Below are 26,541 nucleotides of genomic sequence, written 5' to 3'. Positions count from 1 at the left end.
TTGCCCGACAAAGCTCAGAGCCCTTAACAAATATTATCTTGTTTGACTTTCACAATAACCCGAGGGAAGGAAACCACTGCTGTCCCCACTGTACAGCTGAGCAGCCTGAGGCCCGGAAGCTTAATGCCAAGGCCACTTTGCCAGCAAGCAGTAGTGTCTGGACTGGAGCTCAGGTCCCAGGCTGGCCCCCCGTGTCTCTGCTCTTGGCCCTCTAAGGGCCAGACGCCCTTTCCCAAGGCTGACTCCCTACCCCCTAGCTAGAGTTGCCCCCTCTGTAGTTCCTATGTTTCTGTTTCCCCGTTATTTATTTATTTTTACTCTCTTAAGAAACCCCACCACTATCAGCTCATGGAAATGAATCCAGGCCCCTAAGCCTGAAAGGCACTGGGGGTGGGGGTGGGGGTGGTGTTCATAACACAAGAAAGATTCTGCGGCCTGGAACACGAGCCCACCGGCCATCCATCCCGCCTGCCGAGCCGGAGCCGCGCAGCTCTCCCCGTCGCCGGGCCTGCCTCCCGCAAGATGGAATTCTCGGCCCGGGCTGATAATAAGCAGGTATTGATTGCCGCCTGGGTCATTATCAAGATTTATTTAGTCAATATGGCCTCCCCGGTCAATAAATCGTGTCGTTGATAAAGAAGGAAGGGGATAGACTTGTAGGCTTTATTAAAAAAGTTTCTTAGATTTTTTTTTTTCCCCACAGCAAAGTCCAGCCCCCCTTCCTGTGGCTGTCGGCCCCATCCTGCGTTTCTTATCTGGCTCCATAAGCTCTTTGCTTTCATTGTGGAACTTGTCCTTGGGGCTCTGGTTTCTGGAAGACTTGGGGAGGCAGTTGGGTCTGGAATGGGCCTGGGACCGGGATGTCTCCTCGATTTTCTGTCCTCCTGGCTTGTCAGCTCCCTCTTCTCGTTTCATCCTCATAGGAACCACCATTTTGGACTGTACCCTGGTTTTACTCCATTTTGTAGATGAGGCAGCTGAGCCCAGGCGTCGGTGGGGTGGTGATCTAGTCATTTGTCCAGGGCTACACAGGACTTGAACCAGTTTGGCCAGTCTTTGCTCCGAACATGGCGTGTATTCAGCAGAGAGTACATATTCACTGAGCTGGTGCTGTGGGCCTGGCACGGTGCTGGGTATAGCGGAAGGGGGTGCTGCATATAGTGGGGAGAGCTGAACAAATGCACGATTCCAGAAATAGAATGGACTCAGTGCTGAAATCAAGATGAAGGAGGCACTAGTTCATTCAGAGTAGTGGAGGCCACTTTGAGTAGGTGACATTTAGGCTGAGACCTGGTCTATGAGGAGCCAGTTAGTTAAAATTCAGGGGAGAGAGACTTCATAGCTACAGGAACAGCCCATGCAAAGGCCCTGGGGTGGGAACCCGCTTAGCCTGTTTGGGGAGGAACTGAGGGAAGGCCAGTGTGTCAGGGTGGGCACAGAAAGAAGGGGTGGGGAAGAGGCCAGAGCAGGAGGTAGGTAGGCCCTTGTAGACCACAGGAGAGGGTTGGATTCATTTGGCCTGCTTTCAGGGAAGCAGGTATATATTGAGGGTTTGATGCAGCAGAAAACGAGTCAGTTTATGTTTGGATCCTTCTGAGTTCAGCCTTACCAGGAACGTTTCAGAAAGGCAGGGGATATGTGGAAAATAGGTAAAAGAGAAGCTCTGTAAATTGATGCCCAGGGAGTGTCTTGGTGGTGGGAAGCTTTGGGCACACAGGTTTTGAGGACTGGCACCATTTGGTGGAGGGGACGAAAGGGAGAAGGTTGCCATGGCAACATCCTGCCGCTCCCCCCAGCAAGGTGGTGGCTGTGCTTCCCTAGGAGGGGGTGGCTGCTTAACCTGTGCAAGTGGTCAGCTGGTGTGGGTTTTGAAGGCCACATGTGTCAGTGGACAAGGATTGCTGCATGCCCCCTCCCCCCAAAAATGGAGCAGGTGCACGAGGTGGGACTTGAGTTATACTGTGAAAGGGGCTCTTGGCATACTGGCCTGTGAGCCTGCTTTCTGGCATGTTGCCAGGTGTTGCTCATTAGAAAGGACCGTGAACAGCTGAAGTGACTGAGATGGTGTGGCGATCAGAACCCAGGCCACATCAGGGTGCTCTGTCCCAGGGTCCACGACCTGGGGTGCTATTGGATGGAAGAGGGTGGATGTTATCCAGGAGAATGTAGGGAGTGTGAGCTGGGATACAGAATTTAGAGGATTTTTCTCACCCTTTAGTTTTGTTCGGCCTCTGAGTACCCATGCTCTGGAAGTCTGGCGGAGCTGGGTCATCTCTTGTCTGCCATGGCCCAGCATTCTCTCATAAGTTTGCTTACTCATTCATCTCTGGCCGTCTACTCGGCTGTCTGCTTTCCCATTCTTACTAACTCCATCCATCCGTCATCCATCCATCTATTCTTATATCCATCACCCATCTATCCATTATCCATCCATTCATCCCTCCATCCGTCCAGCCATTCTCCAGCCATCCATGCATGTATGCATCCATCATCTATCTGTCCATCCTTCCAACATCCGTCATCCATCCGTTCGCCCATCCATTCATCCATCCATCCACCCATCCGTCCGTATATCTAATTATCCATCCTTCCACGTACCTACCCATCTCTCTGTTCATTCACCCACTACCCACCCATCAGCCTTCTCATTCACTCATCCACATACTCATCCACAGCAGAATCCTTCCCTCCATGCATACCTCCATCCAACAACTATTCAGCCAATATCATATATACAGACAGAGGGAGTGGTGTCTATTCTTACGGATTTTGTGGACTGGTGGGGAGTTCACCATAGAGCAGTAATCCCAAAGTTGGGGCCTCCCCGGTGGCGCAGCGGTTGAGCGCTGGGTTGCGAAGCTGCCCGCAGCCTCTGCAGTGCCGGTTCGATCCCCGCTGCTCCCCGGCCACCGGAGGAGGGTCCCACATGGCCCGCAGACATCTCCTGCCGCCCACTGCTCCCCTCAGCAGTGTACTTCGGTCCTTCTGCCTGCTCTGCTCCCCGCTCTGGCTCTGGTGAATTCTCTCACCCTCCCGTGCTTCTGACTGTACCCAGTGCTTGTATAAATAAAATAAATAAATCTTTAAAAATAATAATAATAATAATCCCAAAGTAACATAATCAGCACAATAATCAAAGGCCATACACAGCTGTGGAGGCCATCAGGGGCCTGTGAGTTTGGCAGAAGGTTGCTGGAGAAGGCTCTAGGTCTGCGGCCTGTCAGAGGTAGTCCAACTTGTGCTGTTGGACCACTTCTTATTCTACCCTTAATTCCAGTGTTAATATTGCAGTCTTCTATTTACTTGTTGAGCTTCTGTCTAGTTGTTCTATCCACTTTTTAAAAAAAGATACTGAAGAGTCTATTATTGTTGAATTAGCTCTTTCTCCTGTCATTTCTGTCACTTTTGCTTCTTGTGTTTGGTGCATATATGTCTTTAATAGTTATATTTCCCTGATGGGTAGATGCTCTTATTATTATAAAATATTTCTTTTTACCTCTAGAAACTTGTTTTAAAGTCTGTCAGATTTGTATTGAGGCCCCCCACTTACTTATGGTTGCTGTTTGCACGGTATTTTTTTTCATCGCTTAATTTTCAATCTGTGTCTTTGAATTTACAGCATGTCTCCTGTAGCCAGTGTATAGTTTTGTCTTTTTTAGTCCAATCTGAAAATCTCTGCCTTTTGATCAGATTGTTTAATCCACTCATGTTTAATATTATTGGGTATAGTTGGAGTTAGGTCTGCCATCTTGCTTATTGTTTCCTGCATATCTCATGTCTTTTCACCTTTTACACTTTCTTTTGTATTGGATCTTTTCAAATATAGCACTTTAATTTCATAAGTTTTTAGATTTTTTTGTTTTTAGTAGTTGCTCTAGAATTTTCCCTATAAAATCCTTAACTTATCAGAATCAGCCTCAGATTTATACTAGTTTAATTCTAGTACATCCTCTGCTCTTGACCTCAGTCTTGAGCCACATTCCACTGCCTCCATGTTCCATGCCCTTCATTTTCCTTTGTGCCATTTCTGTTTGTTCCTCACGACCCCCTGCTTGGGGATACTCTTCCCATATGTCTCCCTGTCCATTCCTTCTCGAACTTGGTAGCTTGCTCAGTGTCACTTCCTTGGGGCAGCTTCCTTTATCCAACACCCCAACACCATCTTATGGTGAACCGCATCTCTAGGGCACTTACCATGGCAGGTATCAAATATAGCCCTATGGATTATTGATTAACGCCTGCCTGTTTGTATGAACTGTAAGGCCCATGCAGCATAGAGCAGTTGTCCCCAGAACCTGGGTGAAAAGGCTGAGCATGTAGTCAGCTCTTAAGCAGTGTTGGTCAAATGAACAAAGAGGAATGGACGTGAATGTCGTGTGTGTGTATTTCTGTGTGTAACTGCATCTCTTGTGCATCTCTTTCAGTATGTTTGTGTCTTTGCATATTTATGTGTTTCTTTGTCCTTGTGTATGTCTCAGTGTTTTTGCGTAGGTGTGTCTTTGTGTACATTTGAGTGTCTTCGAATATGTGCGTGTATGAGTGCACCCACATGTGGGTGTCTGTGTGTGTGTGTGCATGCAGGTGTAGTGTATGTATTCGCCGGGCGTGCCCTTAGTGTGTCCATGTGTACATTTGTGCTCTCATGCTCCCAGGCTGCTGCTCTTTTCAACATCTCCTCACCATGCAATTATTTTTTGACTAGTTTGGTGTAGCATTCAGTGATTTCCCCAAAGCTAAGCGTGGCCCCCCAAGTATTGATCTTGCTGCGGTGGAGGTGACTGGGCTAATGTGGGGCCGTCAGGCAGGCGCTGCCTCCTCAGAATTGGCCTGTGCACCTGCGAGTCTCAGTTGGGTTTGATCCCTTAGAAAGGGGAGCCCCAGCTTGGTAGCTCTGCAGGGGCAGGGTGAGGCTCCTCCAGACTGCCCCCCCTCACCACTGTGTGATGTAACTGGGGGACGGCCCCTCCTGTGCCTCTCTTTCCTCATCTGTGAAGTGGGGGTAGCAGTTGTAGTCCCCTCATGGGGGTGGAGTGTGGAGGAAGTGAGAGAATACCTGTGAAGGGCCCAGCATGGGGTTTAGCACGCATTGGCTGCTCCAGGAAGGCTGCCCTGTCCCCTGCTGGCTCCTCTGTCCCTTGCCTCAACAGCGGGAGGGGCAGTTTCAGACCCCACTGTGGAGACAAACGGCTAGGGAATTCAGTCCCTACAAGGGGTCTCTTTCCCTTTGGAAAGGGCTTCTGGGGCCTGCACCCCTGCTGCAGTGAGAGCAACACACTAACCCACAGATGGCCAGAGCCAGAAACTTCCCATGGACACACAGCATTTTCCCAGTAGAAATGGAATTTTCCCAGGGGTTTCTGGCTTCTAGAAATCTACCATTTGTTCCACAGCCTCTAGCCTCAGTTATCTGTCTTGCTTTCCACAGCCCTGCCTCTGCCCCATCCCCAAATTGCTGTGCTCCTCACTCGCCCCAGCCCTCACACTTGCTCTTCCCCTGCCTGGGTTCTTGCTGTCTCCAGCTCTCCTTCCCTGACCCTGAGCTGGGCACGCACCTCTGTCACCTACTTGGGTGATCCCCAGTTCTTTGTTGGTTCCTCCATTTGCTGATGAGCTCACTGTGTCACTGTGTCGCAGCCGCAGTGACTGGCGGGTACGTGGTGAATGCCGAAAGCCGGTTCCCTGTCCAGAGGGCCGTTTGAGAAACTCACATTCATGCAGGACTGCAGTTAGCCATGCCACGTCACCTGCTGGGGTGGGGTCTGGGGTAGGGTTCCCATTTGCATCCTCCTGCCCCCCACCGAGCCCAGTTGCCAGTCAGTGCCCTCTGTGCTACCTTGAAGGCCTGGAGTGAGCAGCCTCCCGCTGAGAACCAGCCATACTGACTGTGACTGGTGTGGGGATGATTCTGCCGTCTCTGGCCTCAGTGTAGCCATTCCAGAAAATGGGCATAACTACATGATCCTGCAGGGTGAGAGGAACCATGAAGTTGGTTTGTTTTTTAAGTTTTTATTTTATCTATTTTTAATATCACATGTCACGGTAGGCTATGTGCCAGGCGTCTCTAAGTACTTAAATGCCAGCATTTAAATGGCTTAATTCCCATAACAATTGTAGGCTCTATTAATGTCCCCATTGTGCAGAGGAGGTGATGGAAGCACAGAGAGGTTGAGTCACTTTCCTAAAGTCACTCAGCCAAGCCAGGCAGTTTGACCCCTGAGCTGGTGTCCATAGATTCTCTTGCTATTTCTGTGGACACCCTCCGCGGAGACTGCATGTCTGGGGAAGGCTGCAGCTTACCTTGGAGAGGGCTTAGGTGGTGGTATTAGGTTCTCAGGGGACCCTGTGGCTGCTGGGAGTGGGGCTCTGGGCCAAGAGAGAGCAGTGACAAGCAGCTGGGACATCAGGGGCCAAGATCAGAGCTGGAGACCATGACAGAGAGTCTGGCAGGAGCCCTGCACTTCCCGACGTAGCTGGTCCCCTCGGGCCAGGGCCTGGGGACCTCTCTGTGCTCGTGCCATCCTGGGAGGGTATCCTCTTCAGCCTCTGTGAGCAAGGGGGTTGGTCCCACGGCCCGTGGCCTACTTTGTGAAATTCATCTCCACAAAAAAATTATTCTCTGAGTAGAGCAGAGCATCTCGGCATCTCGGGGTGAGTGAGGCCTGCTGAGGCCTTCTGCCTTCCCTGAAGGGGGAGGAGAGACCCAAGCCCCACTCCTACCCCCGGCTCAGCAGCCAGGGTGGGTGTGCCAGCGAAGCCCCCTTAGTGGGGCTGAGCTGTCCCATCGGGCCCTGGCCCTTGTGCCCTGCCGGAGATGCCCCTTTAGTGGGTGGGGACTGGCCCACAGGAGAGTGGACTTGGCCAGAGCGAGATTTGTTTCCCTGGGAGGTATTGATGAGCTGCCCTAATTAAGCACTTTCTAACGAGAATCAAACTTCACTGGAATTTGGGTGGATCTGGATCTGTGCCGAGCTCTGCTGTGAACTGGCCCAGGGCTCTGGGCAGACCACTCAGCTATGTGAGGGTCCCTCTTTTGTCTTAAGTCTTATGGGGCTTTCTGGCTGTCCTCTGCACACCGGGCCAGGCCAGTGTGCTGCACCCTTCCACAGCAGGCACCTGGAGAACTAGGAGGCTGTTGGGAGCTGACTAAGGAGGCAGGAGGCGGAAGGCAGAGGTTCACCTTGGCTTTCTTGGGACAAACTGTTGTCACCAGTGGTCAGACCCATTGATGGGTTTCTCGTGATGGGTCTGTGAGGAAGCGGAGATGTTGGGGATGACACAGTCCTTAAAATGTGTGACTGCGTGAGTTAATGTATCAGTCACTTGCTGCTGCATACAGCTACCCGAGAACTTAGTGGGTAAAACAACTACATGAACTCACAGGACATGATTCAGGGATTTGGATGGAAGGCAGTTGACTCAGCTAGTCTCCGCTCTATGGCATCTGGGGCTTCAGCTGCGAAGTCAAAGTTTGGGGGCAGCTTGACAACTCACACATGTGGGGTTGATGCTGACCGTGGTTGGGACCTCTGCTATGAGCTATGATACCAACACGTGGCCTCTCCATGTGGCCTCTCTGTGTGGGCTGCTTTGGACTTCCTCACAGCATGGTGGCCTGCCAGGGAGGGCATCTGGAGAGAGCAAGGTGGAAGTGAAAGCATTTTCTTGGTGGAGCCTTGGAAGTCACATAGCGTCACTTTCACTGAATCTGCAGGTCAAGGCCATTACAAAAGACAGTCCAGGTTGAAAGGGAGGGCCCATAGACCCCCCACCCCCCACCCCTCTGTGGGAGGGATGTCAAGGTCGCACGCAGTGCAGGGGTCAGTGTGGTGACTGATACTGTGGTGGCTGTCCTTGGGGAAACCAGCCAGTCTGCTCCAGCACTGGTGGTGGCTGTGACCTAGGCATGACAGGCTGTGAAGGGAGTGGGTGTGACAGGAGGTGGCCAAGCAGGAGCAGGTGTGACAGGAAGTAGCTGGGGACGCCAATAGGCGTGACAGGACATTGTGTGAGAGGAGTGAGTGTGACAGAAATGACTTTGTGAGGGGAGTGGTTGTGAGGAAGTAGCCGAACAGCAAGATCTGTTCATCGGGGTTTGCCAGATCTGCCATGGTGGAAGCCAGCCTGGTGGCGGCAGTGCCCAAGATGCCGGCAACTCCATGTTTCCTCGCATTTCCAAGAGACCTCCTTGAAGGCCTTGGGGTGACTAGGCTGATTCCAACATGAGGACAGACCTGGCCAACACTCCTCTTAATGTACCTGGCTTGCTCTGGCCCAGCTGCCATCTTCCTCCCTTCCCGAGGGCCCCAAGCTCCCCACTCCCACCAGCAGCCTGCCCTTCCTCCAGAAAGAGCAACTCCCACCTCCACAGCCTGGAAGCACTCCAACTACCGCACTTTTCTTCAAATAAAAGGAGCTAATTAACATTATTCTTTAATTATTGCCTTTATCAACAAGGGGTCTGATTTGTACCAGCAGGATAGTTGCTTTCCCTTAAACTACCCAAGTGAATGCTTCAGTTCCTGGTGCTTTTGAAATGAATTTGATGTCATCTGCCCAGAGTCACTTAATGGGAACGCCTGGGTAATGACTGAACGCGCTAACTCCGTTAGCAGCCCTAGAAGCATGTAATTTGGCCCCTCAGGCAACAGCACTTTTGAAATCTCTGGATAGTTTTGAACTCTCTGTTCTTAATTAAATATGCAATTTTTCACGGTAACCAGGTTAATTCTTTTGTGTTGTGTTGTAATACTGTTAGGAATTTTCATAGTTCTTATTAAACATTATTCAGGCATTGTGAATTCCATAATTAAAAAAAATGAAAAGAACAAAGCTTGATTCACTCCTTTCTTTTCCCTGGCTAATTTATCAAATGAATTTTGCAAATTTTTCTTTCTGTCCCCAGACAGTGTGGCAAGTGTTTTAAAGGGGAAGGATTTAATTGCCCTGTAGGGATTGGCTGGTTATGAAGGATTTGGCTGTTTGATTAGTAAACCCAGTTGGGAATGGTCTAATGCTCCATGATCTTAAAAATTGTCTGATTGTACCCTCTCCAAGGAGGCCTCTCTCCTCGTTATGTAGAGCATCAGCTTCACACAAGTGTGGTTATTAGGTAGTGAGGAAGGGGAGAAGAAAAGATCTGACTTTATTTTAAATTGGGGATCTTGGGAGATTTCTCCCCCATTTCCCTGGCTGGGGAGGAAGGGAGCACACACGAGAGAAGGAGCGAGCGAGAGAAGCAATTCTCAGACCTCAGATACAAGAGCTGGTGGAGGGCGGCTGGAGGGGGCACGAGGTCTCCCCCGCATCTTCATCTTCGTGGCGGGCAGCTCGCCCACGCCTGCGTCCCAGCTGCCGTCCGAGGTGCCCCTGCTGCGGAGCAAGCGGGTAGGAAGGTGACTTTTCCATTTCGGGAAGGGCGCCTGGTCTCTGAAAAAAAATGTGCAGACCCCCCTGACCGTGGTGGATGGAGAGAAATCGTGCTCAAATGTTCTGATGAGACCAGGGACCCCTTGTGGAGGGGGTGCGAGGCAGAGAGAGCCAGACCTCCCAGCGAGAGGGCAGTAGGACTAGCGCTTGATTCCTGGGTCTTTTGGTTTCCATGAGGGCCCTGTTTGTGCCTTAATTTCCCCCGTCTGCAAAAGGGGGCATATGTTCCTGGGTCCGCCTGTCCTAACCTTCTGTATCCTAGAGGCGGGGTGTGGGGGGTGGGTGGGAGTTGAAGTCAGGAGGAGGCGGCAGGGGCCAGATCACACAGGGCCTTGCAGACCACAGTGTGGAGCTGGGCAGTTATTATTTTGAAGGATACTGGAGTGGAGGGGGCATTTGGAAGGGGTATTTCCAAAGAGAAGGTGGTTAGGGAGCCACAGTCCTGGCTGGGGACCAGCAGAGGGGCCTCTGTGCCAGAGGGGATTCTGCCAAGCAGCCTTTCCCTCCCTACCTTGACACCCATTTCCTTTGGGGAACTCACCACCTTGGGATCACTCCCTCCCCCAGCTGGCTTGACAGTATCTGCAGGAGATAGAAGGGGTGTCCGCTCCTTCAGGGGGTGCTCAAGGGCCAGCATGCCAGTGGTTCGAGCAGATGGCTCAGGTTTTCAATAAAAGCCAGAAACCCGGGTTTTACGAACATAATCTCAAGATATAAATGTCATTAAGAAATTGAAAACAATTAAATGCAGGGCACACATCTCTCCCCTGGGGTCCCTGTGTCTCCCCGTCCATCCTGATGCCTGAGGGGGGCTCTGAGCTAGCTGAGCCCTGCGGGGTGAGCTCATTTGATCCTCTCAATTTTAGGAGGCAGGTGGAGTCTAGACCCCATTCTCAGGTGGGGAGGACCCAGTCAGAGAGTGGGGTGTGAGCTCCGGACCTGGGTCCCGACATGCGTTCTTCTTGCCATGCCGTGAGGCTCTGTGGAGCAGGCATCCTGGGAAATCGGAGCAGAGAGGTGGCAGTGACTGCTAGGTCGCTCACACGGCGATGCCCTTGCTGCTTCTGAGGTTAAAAGCTAGAGGTGCACACCCTGAGCTCTGCCTTGAGTGATCATTATAGAGAAATGAAATCGGGTCACCACGCTCTCTCCTCCACATAAAAACATGCAGTCCACGCTCCCCCCTTGATTTGACAAGGTCTGTGTGATCACCTCCGGTCTCGTCTACCCCACCACTTCCGCTTGATAGACTTCCTTACCCCGACTCTCCGGGACTTACATGGTTCTCAGTCCGCCAGAACCTCACGCTTTCTTACCTACAGACTTTTCCGGGCTGTTCCCCCTGCCTGGAACTTGTGTCCTCACTCTACCTGACAAACTTCTTTTCTCCTTCACCTCTCTGACTGGGGAGGCTCTCCTGAACCTCCCAAGCAGATTAGGGCCTACCTTGTTTTTAATTTAAGACTTGTGACTCGCCATATATCACACACTGAATCATTTCTAGTTGATGCACCCCACTTATGCTGCTCCCAGAAAGTCCTTGGCAAGTTTCAGGGCTCTTGCCCCTGAAACGTTCTAGACCCCAGCACAAGGCAGGTGTTTGAATTTGGTTTGAAGACACCAAGAGAAGCAGTGTGGCTGGAGCAGGCCAGACCCAGCCCTCAGCTCCAGAAAGTTCTGCAGGAGCCAGTGGCCTCCATGAAGTAAGAACGGGGCAAAGCTCTAGGGGATGCCTCTGCCTGCGAGCCTGGGCCCTCGACACCCTCAGTCCTCCGCACAGACGCATGCCTGCACACACCCGCACGCACACTTGTGCACACACGCCTGCGTGTGTATGTTCCATCTGGGTCCTGTGTCCTTGGGAGGCCTGTGCACAAGCACCCCACTTCCTTAATGCTGCCTCCCTCCTGGCTCTTCTCAGTACGGTTCCAGTCGTTCAGGGATCCAGAGGAGCTGAGGAAAGTTTTTTGGGTTGTGGTTGGGGAGGGAGGCCCAGGCCACAGAAGGATCATCAGGGAATCCTGTGCCTGAAAGGAAAAGGAGGAATTTGAACAATTATGTCTTACGAAAGCCACGATGCCTCGTTACTTGGAGGGTTTTGAAAATAGAGAAGAGAGGGGAGGAGGATGCCGGGAACACAGCCCCTTCCTGCCTGTCTGCTTCTTCCTGGGTGGCATCGTAGGCCCTGCCTGCCTGGTCCAGCACTTGACGTGGGCTCTAGCCTCTTCCCCCTCCTGTGCTGACGTCAGAGCAAGCGTGTTATAGCCTGGCACCCCATGAAGCCAGCAGACCACTCCCTCAGCCAGACCTTGTCCCTTTTAAAACACCGTGGAGCTGGGGAAATAGTACATGTTCTTGGAGGTGAGGGGTGAATGGTCTTAAGGCCAAGAACTTGGTTCCCAAAGGCAGACCAGGGTCCCAGTTCTGCCCCGTCAGCGAGACTCCAGGCCTGTTTGCCCTTCTGTGACTCAGTTTACTCGTCTGTGAAATAGGAACCTGGCAGCCTGTCTTGCAGGGTGTGTCGGGACAGGTGAGAGAATGTAGCTGGGGATCTGAGACTAGCACACAGGGAGCGCCCCATTGGTGCTGGCCCCCCATCCCTATTCTGTCTTACTTCACCTGGCACCTAGCGGTTCTCCCTAAATCCTCATTGGGTGGATGTGGCAGCCACATCTGCATGTCAGTGCTTCTCAGCCTGTGCAGTGTGTCCATATAGATGTATGCAAGTGTACACGCACACACACACACACACACACACACACACACACACACACACACACACAGCTAAACCAAGGGGAGGGCATGGGGCCGTTGAACTTGAGGGTCCAAAAGCTTTTCATTGTGCCTAAGTATTTACCTGGTGCTTCTTGTAATGTGAACATGGTATTTCACAATAGGTCACACGAGGCCACATTGAAGAGGCCTGGGACTCAGTGAGGAGGTGGCCAGGTTGAAGAAGCCAAGTGGGGAGGGGGCTCAGTCCCAAGAGTTTAGTCAGTCAGTCCTCAAGGAGTCTTAATCCAGCACCTACTATGTGCCAGGCCCAGGCTGTGGGCTGGGATACGGTGACTTGCTCTCTGTCCTCCAGGTACTGTTGGTCTCCATGGTTTTTAGAAGAAAAATCCCGCAAGAGACCGGCATTAATCAAATAATCACACATATTTTTTTTTTTTTTTTTTTTTTTTTTTTTTTTAAAGATTTATTTATTTATTTATACAAGCACTGGGGCACAGTCAGAAGCGCGGGAGGGTGAGAGAATTCACCAGAGCCAGAGCGGGGAGCAGAGCAGGCAGAAGGACCGAAGTACACTGCTGAGGGGAGCAGCGGGCGGCAGGAGAGGTCTGCGCGCCATGTGGGACCCTCCTCCGGTGGCCGGGGAGCAGCCGGGGATCGAACCGGCGCCGCAGAGGCTGCGGGCAGCTTCGCAACCCAGCGCTCAACCGCTGCGCCACCGGGGAAGCCCATCACACATATTTTAAATTGCACACCCTGTTAACGGCTGCAGAGGAAGCGAGCTTGGAATGAAGAGACTGTGTAATGGATTTAGTCTGGATGTCAGGGAAGGACTCCTGAGTTATTAGCCAAGTGAAGAGGGGCTGTGGCGGTCCTGGCAGAGGCTGGGAGCAGCACGTGCAAAGGTCCTGGGACCGGAGGACACATCTCTGGTTTCAGGAAGTAAAAGACAGCCAGTGTTCTTGTTACGGAGCAGCCCCGATATAAAGCGGGTGGCCTGGCTGTGGGTCCTCACCCGCGCACTTAAAAGGGACTTACTAATACTCCACTGCAGGCACACACAAAAGGTTAATAAAAGATTTATTTATAAGGGAAAGGGAAGTGAGGAAATGTACAACTCAGGGAGAAAACAGGGAAATAAAATCTTTGATGCGTCCTACCCGATCCACCGACCTGGAAACCCAATGGCACTCTGAGGGCTGGCCGAGAGCCGCGAGCTGGCGGAGAGCCAAAAGGGGACCCCCCCCAAGGCCCACGTGTCTGGTTTTATACCAAACCTGGCTGCTTAACCCCACCCTCAGGTCCCAGCCACCTTCCCTTTGGTGGTGATGGGATTTGTCTTTCCCAATGTCCTGATGGCTTTGGTCTGGAGTGGGGGCGGAGTCCACAAAGCCTGCATGGGATTAGCTCAGGACATCCTCTCCCCCTAACATTCTGAGTAAAGGGTGAGAGGCTGGGGAGGGTAAACTGGCTAAATGGGGCTGTAGGCCCCCCCTTCAGGTCTTTTATCCTGAACAGAGAACGTGGTGGGAAGGGGGGGGGAGGATTAGGGTTTGAGGCCCTAGAGCCTGGGGCAGGAGACAATCTGGAACAAACAGGCTCAGCTGCCCCCATGCCAGAGAGGGTACAAGGTCGGAGCAGTCCAAGGTAAGAGACAGGGATAAAGCAGTTTCCTTGGGCAGGTGGAGGGGGGGTAGTGAAGGGCCTTGCCACATCCAAATACATGCTTCCTCCCTGCCAGTATTTACCTAGGGGCTTGTGAAAAGAGAATGATTTCAAAAAAGGAGAAAAAAAAAACAACACCAAAATCCAACATTGCTCCAGGCATGCAGCCTGAGGGAACAAGTGTTTTTTCTCCAATATTTGTGCATGTTGAGTGTATGAAATGCCGTGCTAAAACTCTCGGCCTGCCAGCTCAGGGGGCTCTGTGTGTTGGGGGTGAGGGGAGTGCCCTCCACATGCCTGATAAAGGCTGGCATCAGGGCCCCACTCTGCAAAATGGTGGACTCCTGCCTCTCACCTACTTTGTTTTCCAAGAACTCAAGCGTGCAGTTCCGGGGGGCTGGAGGTGCTCAGGCAGGCTGGTTTCTGGAATGATGGAATTCCCGAATGAGGACTTGGGAGGCAGGGAGTCCAGGGGATTTGGCGGCTGCCCCTGCATAGTGATATTCTCACACATTCTTATTAGCATCGTAATCGCTCCAAAATACTGATTCATTATCGCGCTCCAAGCTGCAGGCTGAGGCAATGGGGTTTAATAGTTCCATATGAGCCATTCTGGGCTGTTGAGTAAATATTGCTCATTCTGAAAAATTGGGTAAATGTGTGTTTATGCTGGCGACAAGCAAGGCACCAGCCAAGTAGGTAGCTGGTGCCTGGGCCGGCGCCAGGCGAGGTGTGCTGCGGGGAGGTTCGCACATGAGAAAAGTCCGTTTTGTCATCTGGCTGACTTCTGGACCGGGGCTTGGGGTGGGGAAAGGGCTCTGCCTTTAAATAAGGGCATAGGACCCTCATGTGTCTTGTGAATATGGAAGTGGCTCTGGAGGGGACAGGGAAGACCCGCCCTCCGAGCTTGCAAAAATGAGTCTGGATTCAGAACTGGAGGGCCAGGTACCACGGGCAGCAGGGCCTGGCTGTGTGGCAGGGGTTAAGCATGCCAGTGTGGGTTCCACGCTGGGGTCCCTTTTGGCTGTTTGCTAATTGTGTGGACCCCCTGGCAAGTTACTCAGCTGCTCTGCAGCCTCAGTGTTCTCATCTGTAAAATAGGGGTGACTAGTATTTCCTTATAGGACCATGAGATTCCAAGAAGCATATATACTTGCAGAGTTCAAAGGTGCCTGTTACAAAGTTCAGTATGCACACAAAATGTTAGCTATTAACAGGATTCTGGCATGGGGTGGAGAGGTGTGTTTGGATCTGGCTGTCTCAGGGGATCTTTGATTCTGAGGATCTGATGAATGCTGTGGGTGTCATGATGGAGACACAGCATTTGACATAGTTTTTCTTTTTTTTGGGGGGGGGGTACGGGGTGCTGGAGCCTGCAGACCTAACTATGTACTCCAGGTTAAGAGCTCCTCATCTAGGCCCTGGAACCTCCTGCGGTTGAGTCTCAGCCATGGCCTGGGTTCCACCTGGCTCTGCTTCCTATCTGCTCAGATACATCTCTGAGCTCAGTCTCAACCTGACATGGCCTTCTTTACCTGAAAAGGATTGAACTGAACCAAGACTGAACACTTGGTTTTCCAGTGAAAAGGTAGGGCCAAGACTGAGCAAATACCTTCTCGCTTTTCTGGGTCAGTGATTAGAACCATCCCGACCCAGTCTCTCACTGAGGAGGAAGGTCTCTTGGGGGGCATCTGTCTCATCCTTTCATTGCCAAGGGCATTGAAGTATGGGCACTGAGCAGTCGGATTTTGAGTCTCTTCTTTCATTTTGGCCCTTGGTAATTTCCCTTACTTTCTTACTGAACTGACTTACATATTTAATGGGACATCGCTAGACTTTATCGAGCATTTGTGGGCATTTTTGCTTCCATCTTATTAGACACAGAAACCCCTTTTTCAATGTGATGAAAGGTTGAGTTTCTCCTTTAGAATTCTGTAGAATGTCTGGCAGCCCCCTGCTTCTCAGGTGACCTGACCCTTGTCACTTGCTCTGGGGTCAGGGACCAGAGTTCAATCTCCTGGGGGTCTTTCCAGTTTACTTTTCCCAGAGCTGAAATCCAGCTCAGCTGATATTTGTTGAGTATCCGCTGGTGCCAAGGTCTGGCAAGAGATGAAGGGGACTCAGGCTTATACATTGCACCCAGGAACCGGCCTCCATCCTTGCACGTCAGTCCCCTAAGCTTAGGGGAACATCACTCCTTTAAGTGTTTTTCATTGGGAGTCAGAATGGGGTCAAGATTAAGAGCACAGGCTTAGAGGAAGGCCGCTGGTATTAGGTACAGCTCCCAGAACTGCAGTATACAAGCTGGGTACCAACTTCTCCAACTGTAAGATGGGATGGCAGAGGATTGCCAGAAGGGTCAGATGAGATCATTCCGAGTAGGCATCTGGCAAAGCACCTGGATCTGGTGAATGCTCGAAGGATGTTCCAATTTGTGACCCACATCCCTGTTATGAATCTGTCTCTCAGGATAATGGAGACAGATAAAGGAGAAGTCAGGCTGGGGGGCTGGCATCCTAGAAGGTCAAAGTCAGCCAGCAGGGCAGAGCCTGCCACTCACAGCATGTAGCAAATACAGTTGGGGTATTTGCCCTGCTCCCCGCATTCCTGTAGTAGCCTTCTTGCCTCTTCACACCTTCTTTAAATCACGTGACTCAACTCCTGCAAAACTCTACCTGCTCCCGGCTACAATGATTGGGCCATGGGGGGAGTCACATGACTCAGCTCAGCCAATCAGAGAGCTTCCCAGGGACATTTCAACTGGAACCCTTAAGGGAATCTTTTTCCTCAGTAGAGGGTACTTGAGATGCCCCAAGGAAAGAACCCTCCACATGGCAGGAGCCAAGGTTGCAGGCGGTTTCATGGGGACAGTTTCATTTGGGGAGCAGCAGAGTCAAGATGTGGGGTGAGACAGCCCCGACTCAATCATCCCGAGCTCACTTTCTCCCTTACCACCTGATATTTGATTACAGGAAGCCATTCTGTTGTCTTTTTGTTTTGCAGTTAATCACATTGAGATGAACTTTCCCCCACCAAAAATCCAAACCCCTTTCCCCACTCTCCCCACATGTCTCTGGGTGGGAGACATGAATCTGGAAGGTTCTAGAAACTTGGCACTCCATGCTGCATGACTAAATTTTTACAAAGGTGACATTTGTAGAAACAGCACATGTGCCCTTGGCCTAGTAGTGGCCTGCCAGCAGGATGTGCTTTGTTGTTTGAAGAACATCATGTAGAGGACGAGGGGACAGAGGGAGGGCCTGTGGCACACAAGGACAGAGCCCTGGGAAGACCTGAACTGCCAGTGGGCTTTGGACACACTTTCGTTGCTGGCACTTTCCGAGAGGGATTGGGCAGTGACCCAGCCACTGTTGTGTCAGTGAGCCACCCAGAGAAACAAGGTTCCCTGTGGAGCCTCCTCAGATGGGAGGTATCCCTGATCTTCTGAATCTCCCAGGCTCTCCACAGACCCACAGATGGGGTCACCTACCCTCCCCTCACTTGGCAGCCCAGTGGGTCTGGCTCATTAGGAATAGGGTTTGTCCACCTTTTCAAGGTGTCCCGAACACTGACAAACCCCACATCTCCCTGAGCCCGCCACACCTGCCGATGGGCTGCCCCCCCATCTTTGATTTCAAAAGAGATCATCTGAAAAAGATTGTTTTGTGTACAATTTACCCAGATGCCACTTTTCTTCATTTTGCCAGTGTTACTCCCCCTTCCCCCCAGTCCCGTTTTGATTTCTTTCTTGGATTCTCTGTGAGGTTGGCTTCCTCCAACCAAAATAACTCCCAGGCGCGGGGAAAGCACTTCCTGTGGGTGAATCACATCTGTATGAAAAGACAGCAAAGCTGGCCGATTGCTGGCCTTTGAAGAGCTTGTCAGAGAGCGCCTCGGCGGAGTGTCAGACGTCACCCGGGGTGACTGGAGACGCTGCCAACAGTGAGCTTTTTTCCAGAAAGCCTTCAGCCCAAACTCTGGGCTCTCCAGGGACCCAGGAGCCGCCTTCATTTTCTGAAGAGATTAAAGACCACGCGGGTTTGAGCAGCTGGTATTTCTCCTGTGTTCCCAGCAGGCCCTGCAGCCGCGCTTTGTCACTTACCTGCTCTGCCTTTCCTGGTTCAGTGCTCTCCCCTTCTTTTCTAGCTCCTGTGCCTCCTCGGGGGCCTTGGCTCCAGGCAGACCCCTAGGAGGAGAGGGGAAGGGGTGCTGGCAGTACTGGCCTGACCATCCTGTGGAGGGGAGGGGGACTTTCGTGGCTCAGGATGGGGCTGTAGAGTCAGGCTTGGGCTGTGTTCAAATCCCAGACTCTGCCTTCTCACGGAGCCAACCCCGTCACGTCTCTGAGCCTTGGTTTTCCCATCTGTAGAATGGGGTTGCTGAGTTTAATGAAGACAAGACAGGGAAAGCACTTCCTCAGCCTGTCTCCTTAGCCTTGCCTGGTAAGGGCCCAATAAATGTCTGCTGCCCCCTACTTGTCCAGATGCAGGCCCCCTCACAGTGTGTACCTGCCCCATTGAACCCAGTGCACCTACCAGAGAGCTGCATTGCACCCTTTTCTTGCTGTTCCCATCCACATTTCCATACCTGGCCTATCCAGTGGACTCCTATTCATCCATCAGCACCCAGCTCGGGCATCCCTTCTCTTATGTCTTTGAAGCTAGCAACTCCTCTAGCCCCAGGTATTTATGTATTATTATGTAGTGGTGTCTTGTCCATACATGCCCCTATCCCCACCTTGTCCCTTCGTACCACATACAGTATTGCTCCCTCTGTTTCTGTAATCCTGTGTCTGTCTCACATAGTGCAGAGCCCACTGTAGTTCCTAATTCAGAGAAGCAAACTCCTCTCTGGCCGTCAGCCAGAGAGATTCAGCCTGGGTGTGCAGGAGGGACTTTGTTGAAGGAATGGAGGTACCAGACAACTGGGGGACTTCCTGCCCCAGGAAAATAAAATGCATGAAAACACTGGGCTGGACAGACACAGTATCCAAACGCTGCCTGGCTTGGCCCCGACCTGGGATGCAGCTATATCTTCTTCCTGCTCCCACAAACTGGGAGCTGCTGAGGGCAGGGATGTCCCCCCAGGGCACCCCTGCCACCCCCCAACACATTGCAGGGAGCAGCAGAGTTTTGATGAATGAATGAACGCATTTCCTGTCGGCCCCCTCATTCATTAAAAAGCACACCAGTGCCTGGCCACAGCCGGAGGAACAAATAAGGGAACAGGAGAAAATGAAAATTGCCAGCTTCTGCGAGATCCTTATCGTGATTCCTTTAGACTTTCTGTCGCCAAGTAACAAGCACAAGAAGAGGACGCAGAGCAGGTGCTCGAGGACTCGTCACAGCTAGATGCCCCCGTGGGGCCACCATCCAGATTGAGACATAGACCCGCCCAGGGCTCCACCATGCCCTTTCCTTCTGGTCCTAGTAAATCCCGAGGGCGACCATCCAGGCCTCCAGTGCTCAGTTCTGCAAACCCAGCAGGGATATGCCTGGAGTGGCTCTGAGTGTCTGGCTGCTTTGGCCGACATTCTCTTCTCGAGATTCTCCCGCGTTGTCGTATGTGGTTGCAGTGTATTCATTCTCGGTGCTTCTGGTGTTCTGTTGTGTGAGTAGACAACAGCCTATTCATCCTGTTCATGGGCACTTGGGTGGCTTCCAATTCAGGACTCCTGAGAGCAGCGCCGTGGGGACATCATGGGTCAGTCTCTTGGGGTCCGTCCAGGCACGTGTGTTTTGTTGGGTGTAAATCAGGGTCTCTTGGTCTTGGCACTGTTGATGTTTGGGGCTGGATGAGTCTGTGCTGGATGGGGGGTGGTCCATGCATGTAGGGTATTAGCAGCACCCCTGGATGCCAGCAGCCTCCCCCAAGGGGACAACTAAGGGGGCCTCCAGGGAATGCCCCATGTCCCCAGGAGAGGGGCATCATGGCCTCTGGTGGAGAGCCGGTTGTCTGTGAGGAGTGAGGGGCCACATGCTCAGCTCCAGCCTGGCTGCTCCCAAGTGGGTTTCAAGGTCTTGGTGCCAGTTCTGGCTTCTGTTCCCTTCCCTGTGCTCTGATAGATGATTTATGTGTACAACTTATGGAATGAAATCATGCCGTAAATATCATTCCACTTCATACTGGATCACATGGTCTAGTCTCTTAGTCTGTTATCATTTTTCCTTCGATTAGAAAGCAGTGATTCAGTCCGTACCGGGCCCTGGAAGCCGACTGCCTTTAGTAACACCCATCTCTGCCTCCTAGCTGTGTGGCTTTGGCCAGCTGACTTTGCCTCTCTGTGCCCGTTCCGCCTCTGTCACACAGCGACAGGAACAAGGCCTGCCTGTCGCCGGAGGACCCCGTGCCTCCTCTAATACATGTGAAACGCGTGAAACAGGGTCTGGCTGCGTGTGCTATGTTAGCTATTGGTCTCCCTTTTAGTGGCTGTAAATATTCGAATGTGGCTGACTTGAGGTTTATGTCAGTAAGTCCTTTGGTATGGGTGGTACCATTTTTTTGGTTTGGGCTGCTAGATTTAAAAAAAAAAAAGAACAAAAATTGACAATAATACAGAATGTCTAGTTAAATTTGAATTTCAGGTAAACAACAGATAATTTTAGTCTCACTATACCCAGTGCAATATTTGGGATATAACTTATACTAAAAAAAAACAAAAAAAAAAACCCCACACTGTTTATCTGAATTCTGATTTATTTGGGCATCCTCCATTCTAGCTGGCAGGCCTCTGAATTCCGCTTCTCTCTTCTGAGCCTCGAAGCCTGCTGGAAGCTGCATCTTTGCCCACAAACTGTTTTGAAACTTGGTTTCTCATTTGAATCACCCGGAGGATTAGTTCAAGTGCAGAATCCCGACCCACCAGACATCAATTGAAACCGAGTCATGGAGGCTGGGGTGAGAGTCTGAGTTCTTAACCAAGGCCCCAGGTAGCTCAGGGTAAAGACTTAGGGTCAACTGCCCAGGTGAGTGAGATGCTAGGAGCCAGCCGTCCGCTCAGGGGATACACAGAGCAGAAGGTGGGGACAGGGATGGCTGCTCCCTGCCTGGTCAGCTCTGCCCTGTGGGTGACGATGGGGCCGGGCCTTGCCTGACCTTCCCCAGGCCCCTTCTGCCCAGGCCTTCAGCTGATCGGGGGCCGAGGGACTGTTTCCACCTTGAACTGCTCCATAGCTCAGCACTGAGCCTGCCCCAGCTTTACAGGAAGCAGCGCTGAACTTTGGCAGCGGGAGGGAAAGGTGGGGGTGTGGGCACCAGGACCAGATGCATCGATTTCTGTCTGCAGTTCTTGGAAGACCTGTCATGAGGAAAGCAGGCAGCGGGTAAACACTGGACAGCAGCCCCAGCAGCAGGGAGGACCAGGCTGGCCTGGGAGCCGCTGCAGCTCAAGGTGCCCGCCAGGTCCCGACCACCACCGTGCGGCGGTGGCGTCTCTGGGACCCAGGTCTGAGACCCCGCCGTCTGGCCAGGTAAGGTGGGGCCTGGCTGAGGGGGAGGGTTTGGGGTCCTAGAACTCAGGGATTTACAGTCCATTCATTTGGTCCCCACTGGCCTCTGACTTGGGTCAGAGCAGGCCAGACCCCAGGGCAGCCATGGACAGAGGTGCTGACCACCACCAGCTCCCCTCACCGCCCTGCACCCTACCGCCGGAGCAGCCCTCGCCCCAACTCTGAGGTAGATCTGATCTCTTTCATCCCAGCTGCTGCTGGGTACCCCTGGAGCCGCCAGGCCGCAGCCAGCTGGGCGGGTCAACCCCGTCTGCTCACTCCAAGCCACGAAATTACAGCTCAGACGGGATCAATACAATCAGGTCACGGGGCCTTTGGAGGATGATTTTGCTTTGAGGAGAGGTCAGAGGGGCCTCAGACTTATAAATATATTATTATTTAAGGGCAGATTCTTGGTGGCCTGTGAGCTTGTCGGCTGGGGAGTCAGCCTCTCTGACTGGGATGCTTTCTGGGGCGGAGCCAAGGCATCCAGGATGTTCAGGCTGGGATGAGCCAGCCGCTTCCCCCAGCAGCTCGGGGTCCTCAGGGTTCGGGTCTGGAGAGGGAGACGCACCCCTTCCTCCTGTGTCCACTTGCTGCTGCCAACTTGTGCTGGGCAAGGGCGTTTTCTGGGGAAACTTGTCCAGCATATGTATTTATTTGTAGGTGTTGTCTACTAGAAAGGTCCCTCCTTCCTTCCCTCCCTCCCTTCCACCCTCCCTCTTTTTCCTTTCAGTTCTTGGTGTAGGCTGGGCTTTATTCTAGGCTGCGGCAATGGTGGTGTAGTCAAGCCAGACAGCAGCCTTGTCCTTCAGAGTTTATAGTTATTTTCTGTCCTTATTGGGGAGGAACCTAGGATTCAGAGAGGCTGAGTGACTTACCCAGGGTCACTCAGCATGAGCCCCCTGCCAGGTTCAGCTCTTGCTGGTAAATGATCCAAATAATCTCCTGGTCAGGTGGGAAACTGAGTCTGAATAATAATGATGTCCAACACCAGCACTAATTGAGCACTCAGTAAGTGCCAGGCATGGCAGTGAGTTCCATGAGGCCCGTGCTATCATCATCTCATATTTTTTAAGTTGTGAAAGAGAAAGCTCAGAGAGGTAAATTCACTTTCACAAAGTCAAACAGCTAGTAACTAGTTGAGCTGGAATTTGAACCCAGGACTTTGGCTTTCAAATTCAAACACCCTGATAGTTTCAGGGCTTCCCACTAAAACCTTGTGTCTTGAGGCAGGTCAGAATTATTTTTATAAAGGTCAAGCACTCCAGTAGGGAGTATGCAGCTGCAGAGGATGCTAGTTCACTGCCAACTTACCAGACACTCCTTGAAAGGAGCACAAGCACCTGGCACAATAATATTAGCAAAAATAACAACAGATGCCCTTTGTTGAACATTTGAGTAATTCCCTTGTGCCTCTGCTATACAGATTACCTGGAGAATTTAAAATACATAGCTGCTTTATTTTGCCCATTTGATAGAGGAGAAAACCAAGGCTCAGAGAGGTCGAGTCACTTCCTCAAGGTCACATAGCCAGGTAGTGGTAGAGCTGGGACTTGAACTCTGTTTGCCTGCCTAGCTCGCGGGGTCTTGCTGGTTTTCCTGGCAGTTGCTCCATGGGACCCGTAGCAGCGTCTCCACTCCCTGGTGCTCTTCCAGAAGCACAGAACTGGTCTCAGTGCCCTCTGTCCCTAGCAGATGGCCTGGCTCCTTTCTCCCAGTCATCTTCCAGCTCTGCCTGAGAGTATTACATTTTTCCCTCCTAAATCCTCTTTTATCAGGTCAACCATGGAACATGGGCCCTCAAATAATAATGCCAAGTGCAGCCTCTGCAGCCCCTGGGTTTCCTGACTGCTTAGCAGGATGGAAACTTGGGCGTGGGTATGTGTGTGTCCTTTAAAAAAACCTTTATTTACTCTGCTCTTGTTTTTGTAAGATATGACTCTTAATGAGGCTTTAATTCAAGGTCAAAGAGTTTCGAAGTTGCTGAGGAAGCCCATTGCCCCTCTGGGCCCTTCCAGACACATAAACAGCCAATGGTTGGCTTTTTTCATCTCTTCTTTTAAACAGTCCCATTGCAACAGAGCTCTTTCTTGCATGAAGAGGTAAAATATTTGAACTAACTGTATTGCCTGTGCCTAACTGTTTACAAAATGCACCCGGACCCCCCCATCTTTGTTTATTTTTTCCTTCTCTGTAGTTCAAGGAAAATCATTTATTAACTTGGGAATTAGGAACCATGTCATCCCCAGCCCTGTAGCCCCGAAGACCCCGGGTCAGCCCTCCTGCCCTGCTCAGGTGAGGAGAGAGGCTTTTCCTTCTGAGGCACAGCCCTGGAGAGGCCCGGATGGACAGGCTAATGTATTCCCAGTCATGAGGCCAAGACCCCCGGGTGTCTGGAACCCCAGTCTCCTGGGACTGGTGGGGCCACGCCATCGACCTGAACCCCCTGGACTGCGCCCCTGACTAAATCCATCAGGCTCCCTGGCCTGGGTCTTAGACCACTGAATAATTTACGGTCCCACAGAGCGGCCAGCAGCGGGTCACCGGAGTTCATGGGTTAATAACAGGTTTGGTTTTCGATGTCAGCAGCTCTCTTGATAACGTATGAAAGAATCCTATTCTGTTGATTAGATTTTGAAATGGATCAATTTTTAATCAGCCAAACACCTGACTCACTCAATAAGAGCTGCATTGTGGAGACAGGATGGAAGCCGGCTTTATTTACAAGAGTGTTTGTTTTTTGGGGGCCGTACGCAAATGCCCACTCAGATCCCTCCTCCTGGAAGAAATTGACCGGATTATCTCCCACCTCAAATGGCAGCGTTTGATTCACCTTCTGATTAGTTGGGAAATCCATGGGTCTGTTTAAGAGATAAGAACAGCAGCTAAAGGTTTGATTTAGTCATCCGTGGTTATTGATGGAAAAAGCATTTATTTGCCAATGGAGAAATTTTGCTTAATGTAACAGCAAAGAAGAAGGGAGGAGACAAAGGGTGTCCAGGCATGAGGGAAGGGGGATGGCTCTGGGGGTGGCCGAGTTTCCAGTGCTGTCCTCTGGGATTTTCCAAACAGTGGTATGGAAGTGGGCAGATGTTGGGAGGGGATGTTGCTTCTGGTCATTTCATTTATTCATTCAACAAACAGTTGTGCCCACATGGTGTGCCAGGCACTGTGCTGGGTATCAGGATAAAACTGTCATTGAGAGAGACAAGGGGCCTGCCCTCATAGAGCTTACACTCTAGTGTGGCGGGGTGGGGGAAGTGGGGAACTGATTATAAAACAGGGGAGGTAGTATAAGGAAGAAATGAGAAAATGGCAAGAGCATCTGGTCAAGAAAGGTCGCTGAGTGAAGAGAGATGGAAAGAGGGCACCTGTGGGCATGGCAAGGTGAGGCCAGGTGGCAGGTGGTGGGTAACAAACAGGAGTGGGAGACTGGAAGGTAAAGGCATTGAACTTTGGAGGAGGAGTTTGGATCTTCCTGCCGTGCAGTGGGGAGCCGGGCAAGGTTTGGAGCAAGGACATGCTTGTTCAAGTTTTGTGTTAGAAAGGTGACTCTCAGGACTGGGACACTGAGGGGGTGTCCATGGCTGTCCCTTGAGCCATGATGGGGTGTGACCAGGCAGGGAGTGGGGATGAGGGGACAGACTTGACAATCCTGATCCCCCTCCTTGTCCTAGGATTGAGCCCCCTGCCCAGCTTGGCCAGGCTTGAAGCCCCAAGACCAAGGGGCAGGGGCAGGAAGGAAAAACAAGTGCATGATCTCAAAATGTGCAGTGTCCCCTGGGTGGGGAGATTCTTGGTGGCAGAACCTGCTGTCTGTGGACTGGGCCTCCAGACCTTTCCTGGACCTGGAAGAGCTGGTAATAGGAGTGTTGAGGTTGAAATTTTGGGCTGTGAAGCCAGATAGATGTGGGGCTTCCAATCTCAGCACTGCCTTTTCAGGCCAGTGACCTCAGACAAATTGCTGTTTGCACGTACAAGCAAGTGAGAATAATTTTGGCTCCAATCCTGGAACTTTCCAGACGGACTCTTAAAAAGCCGCCAGTGGGAGTTGCCCCTAGCCAGGGGGACGTGGGCTGGGTGGGAGAGTGACTGTCTCCTCTGTACCCTCCAGTTCATGCCATAGGCCTGTGCTGTCTAGTTTGAGTTGCCCATGCCATTGTTATGGGTTGAGACGGTCGCCAAGGTGGTCTGCAGGACATTTGGAGCAAGGACTAGGGTTGCAGGTCCCCTTTTACAAATGAGTCGTAGAGAGGGCCTGGCGCTTGCTGTGTTCACGCAGCTGCAGCTGGTGAGCTCCAGTCCCTTTTCAGGCCCTGACCCTGTCTCTTCCCAGCTTCGCTTGTCTTCCTTGTTGCTGTTGGTGGAGGTTGTAGATTGGTGGGACTTGGTGGCAGTAGTGCCGGATTTGCCTGACACTAGGGCAGTTTCTCATTCCCCAGTGCTCTCTGCTCCAAGAACCACTGATTGGGTAGCTTTATTTATTAGCTTAGTCTTTGGGCATCCCTCAGCGACAGTTGTCTTTGTACCTGCTTTTGGTGGGTGGAAGGAGAAGCGTCTGCACACTCACCTGTGTGCATATCCCCAAGCCTGGGGGTGAGTGTCCCTGTGGCTTTGGGGCTGATTAGAAGGAAACCTCCCTTCCCAGCTCTCCCTGATGGCAGGGAGGCTCTCACAAGCATCCTAACATATGGTTACTGCTTAATGACACATGGTAATTGCTCAGTGAGGGCTCTTAGTGGCAAGAACTGTCTGATGTGATGCCTGAGACCCCGGGTTCTAGTCCTGGCATGTCCACTTGCTAGTTGTGTGGTCTGGAGCAAGTCTTTTCTGTTGTCTGGATCTCAATTCCTTGTCTATAAAACAAGAATGTTGATGATATCCGAACTTCTTGTTGCTTTGACCAGGTGGGGTACATCCTACCACAGGGCCTTTGCACATGCTTTTCTCGCACATTGACATTATTTGCTTCTTTACTGTGTCTGATCATTACTCAAAAGTTGCCTTCTCAAGTAAACCTTTGGCTACCCAAAACTGAAATGTCACAGTGCACATGCGTGGACGTGCACACACACACACACACACACACACACACACACACTTTCTTTCCCTACTGCTTTTTCTTCCTTAGCAATTAATGTGATTGAATATGTTATATCATTTACCCATTTATCTTGTTCATGGATTTTTCCCATTGAAATATTGGCTCCACTGCATAGGAATTTTT

At 51.6% G+C, this 26,541-nt stretch overlaps 1 protein-coding gene across 5 annotated transcripts in view; it reads left to right on the top strand.

Moving 5' to 3' along the window:
- CUX2 (cut like homeobox 2) overlaps nucleotides 1-26,541 on the top strand; it is a 234,547-nt gene that overhangs the window by 26,091 nt on the left and 181,915 nt on the right. For 2 of the 5 annotated variants that reach the window (XM_054695336.1, XM_054695333.1), the window contains exon 2: nucleotides 21,110-21,293. The exons of the other annotated variants lie outside the window; for them this stretch is intronic. Coding sequence is in view for 1 of the 2 variants with exons in the window: in XM_054695333.1 (XP_054551308.1) it covers nucleotides 21,110-21,293 (184 nt within the window). In the remaining variant the exon portion in view is untranslated. The remainder of the gene's footprint in view (nucleotides 1-21,109; nucleotides 21,294-26,541) is intronic. 5 annotated transcript variants of the gene reach the window in all.

Source organism: Talpa occidentalis, unplaced genomic scaffold (genome assembly GCF_014898055.3).
Source record: "Talpa occidentalis isolate TD23 unplaced genomic scaffold, MPIMG_talOcc4v2.1 talOcc4.14, whole genome shotgun sequence".
Taxonomy (NCBI): Eukaryota; Metazoa; Chordata; class Mammalia; order Eulipotyphla; family Talpidae; genus Talpa; species Talpa occidentalis.
This window is presented reverse-complemented; position numbering and strand designations above follow the sequence as displayed.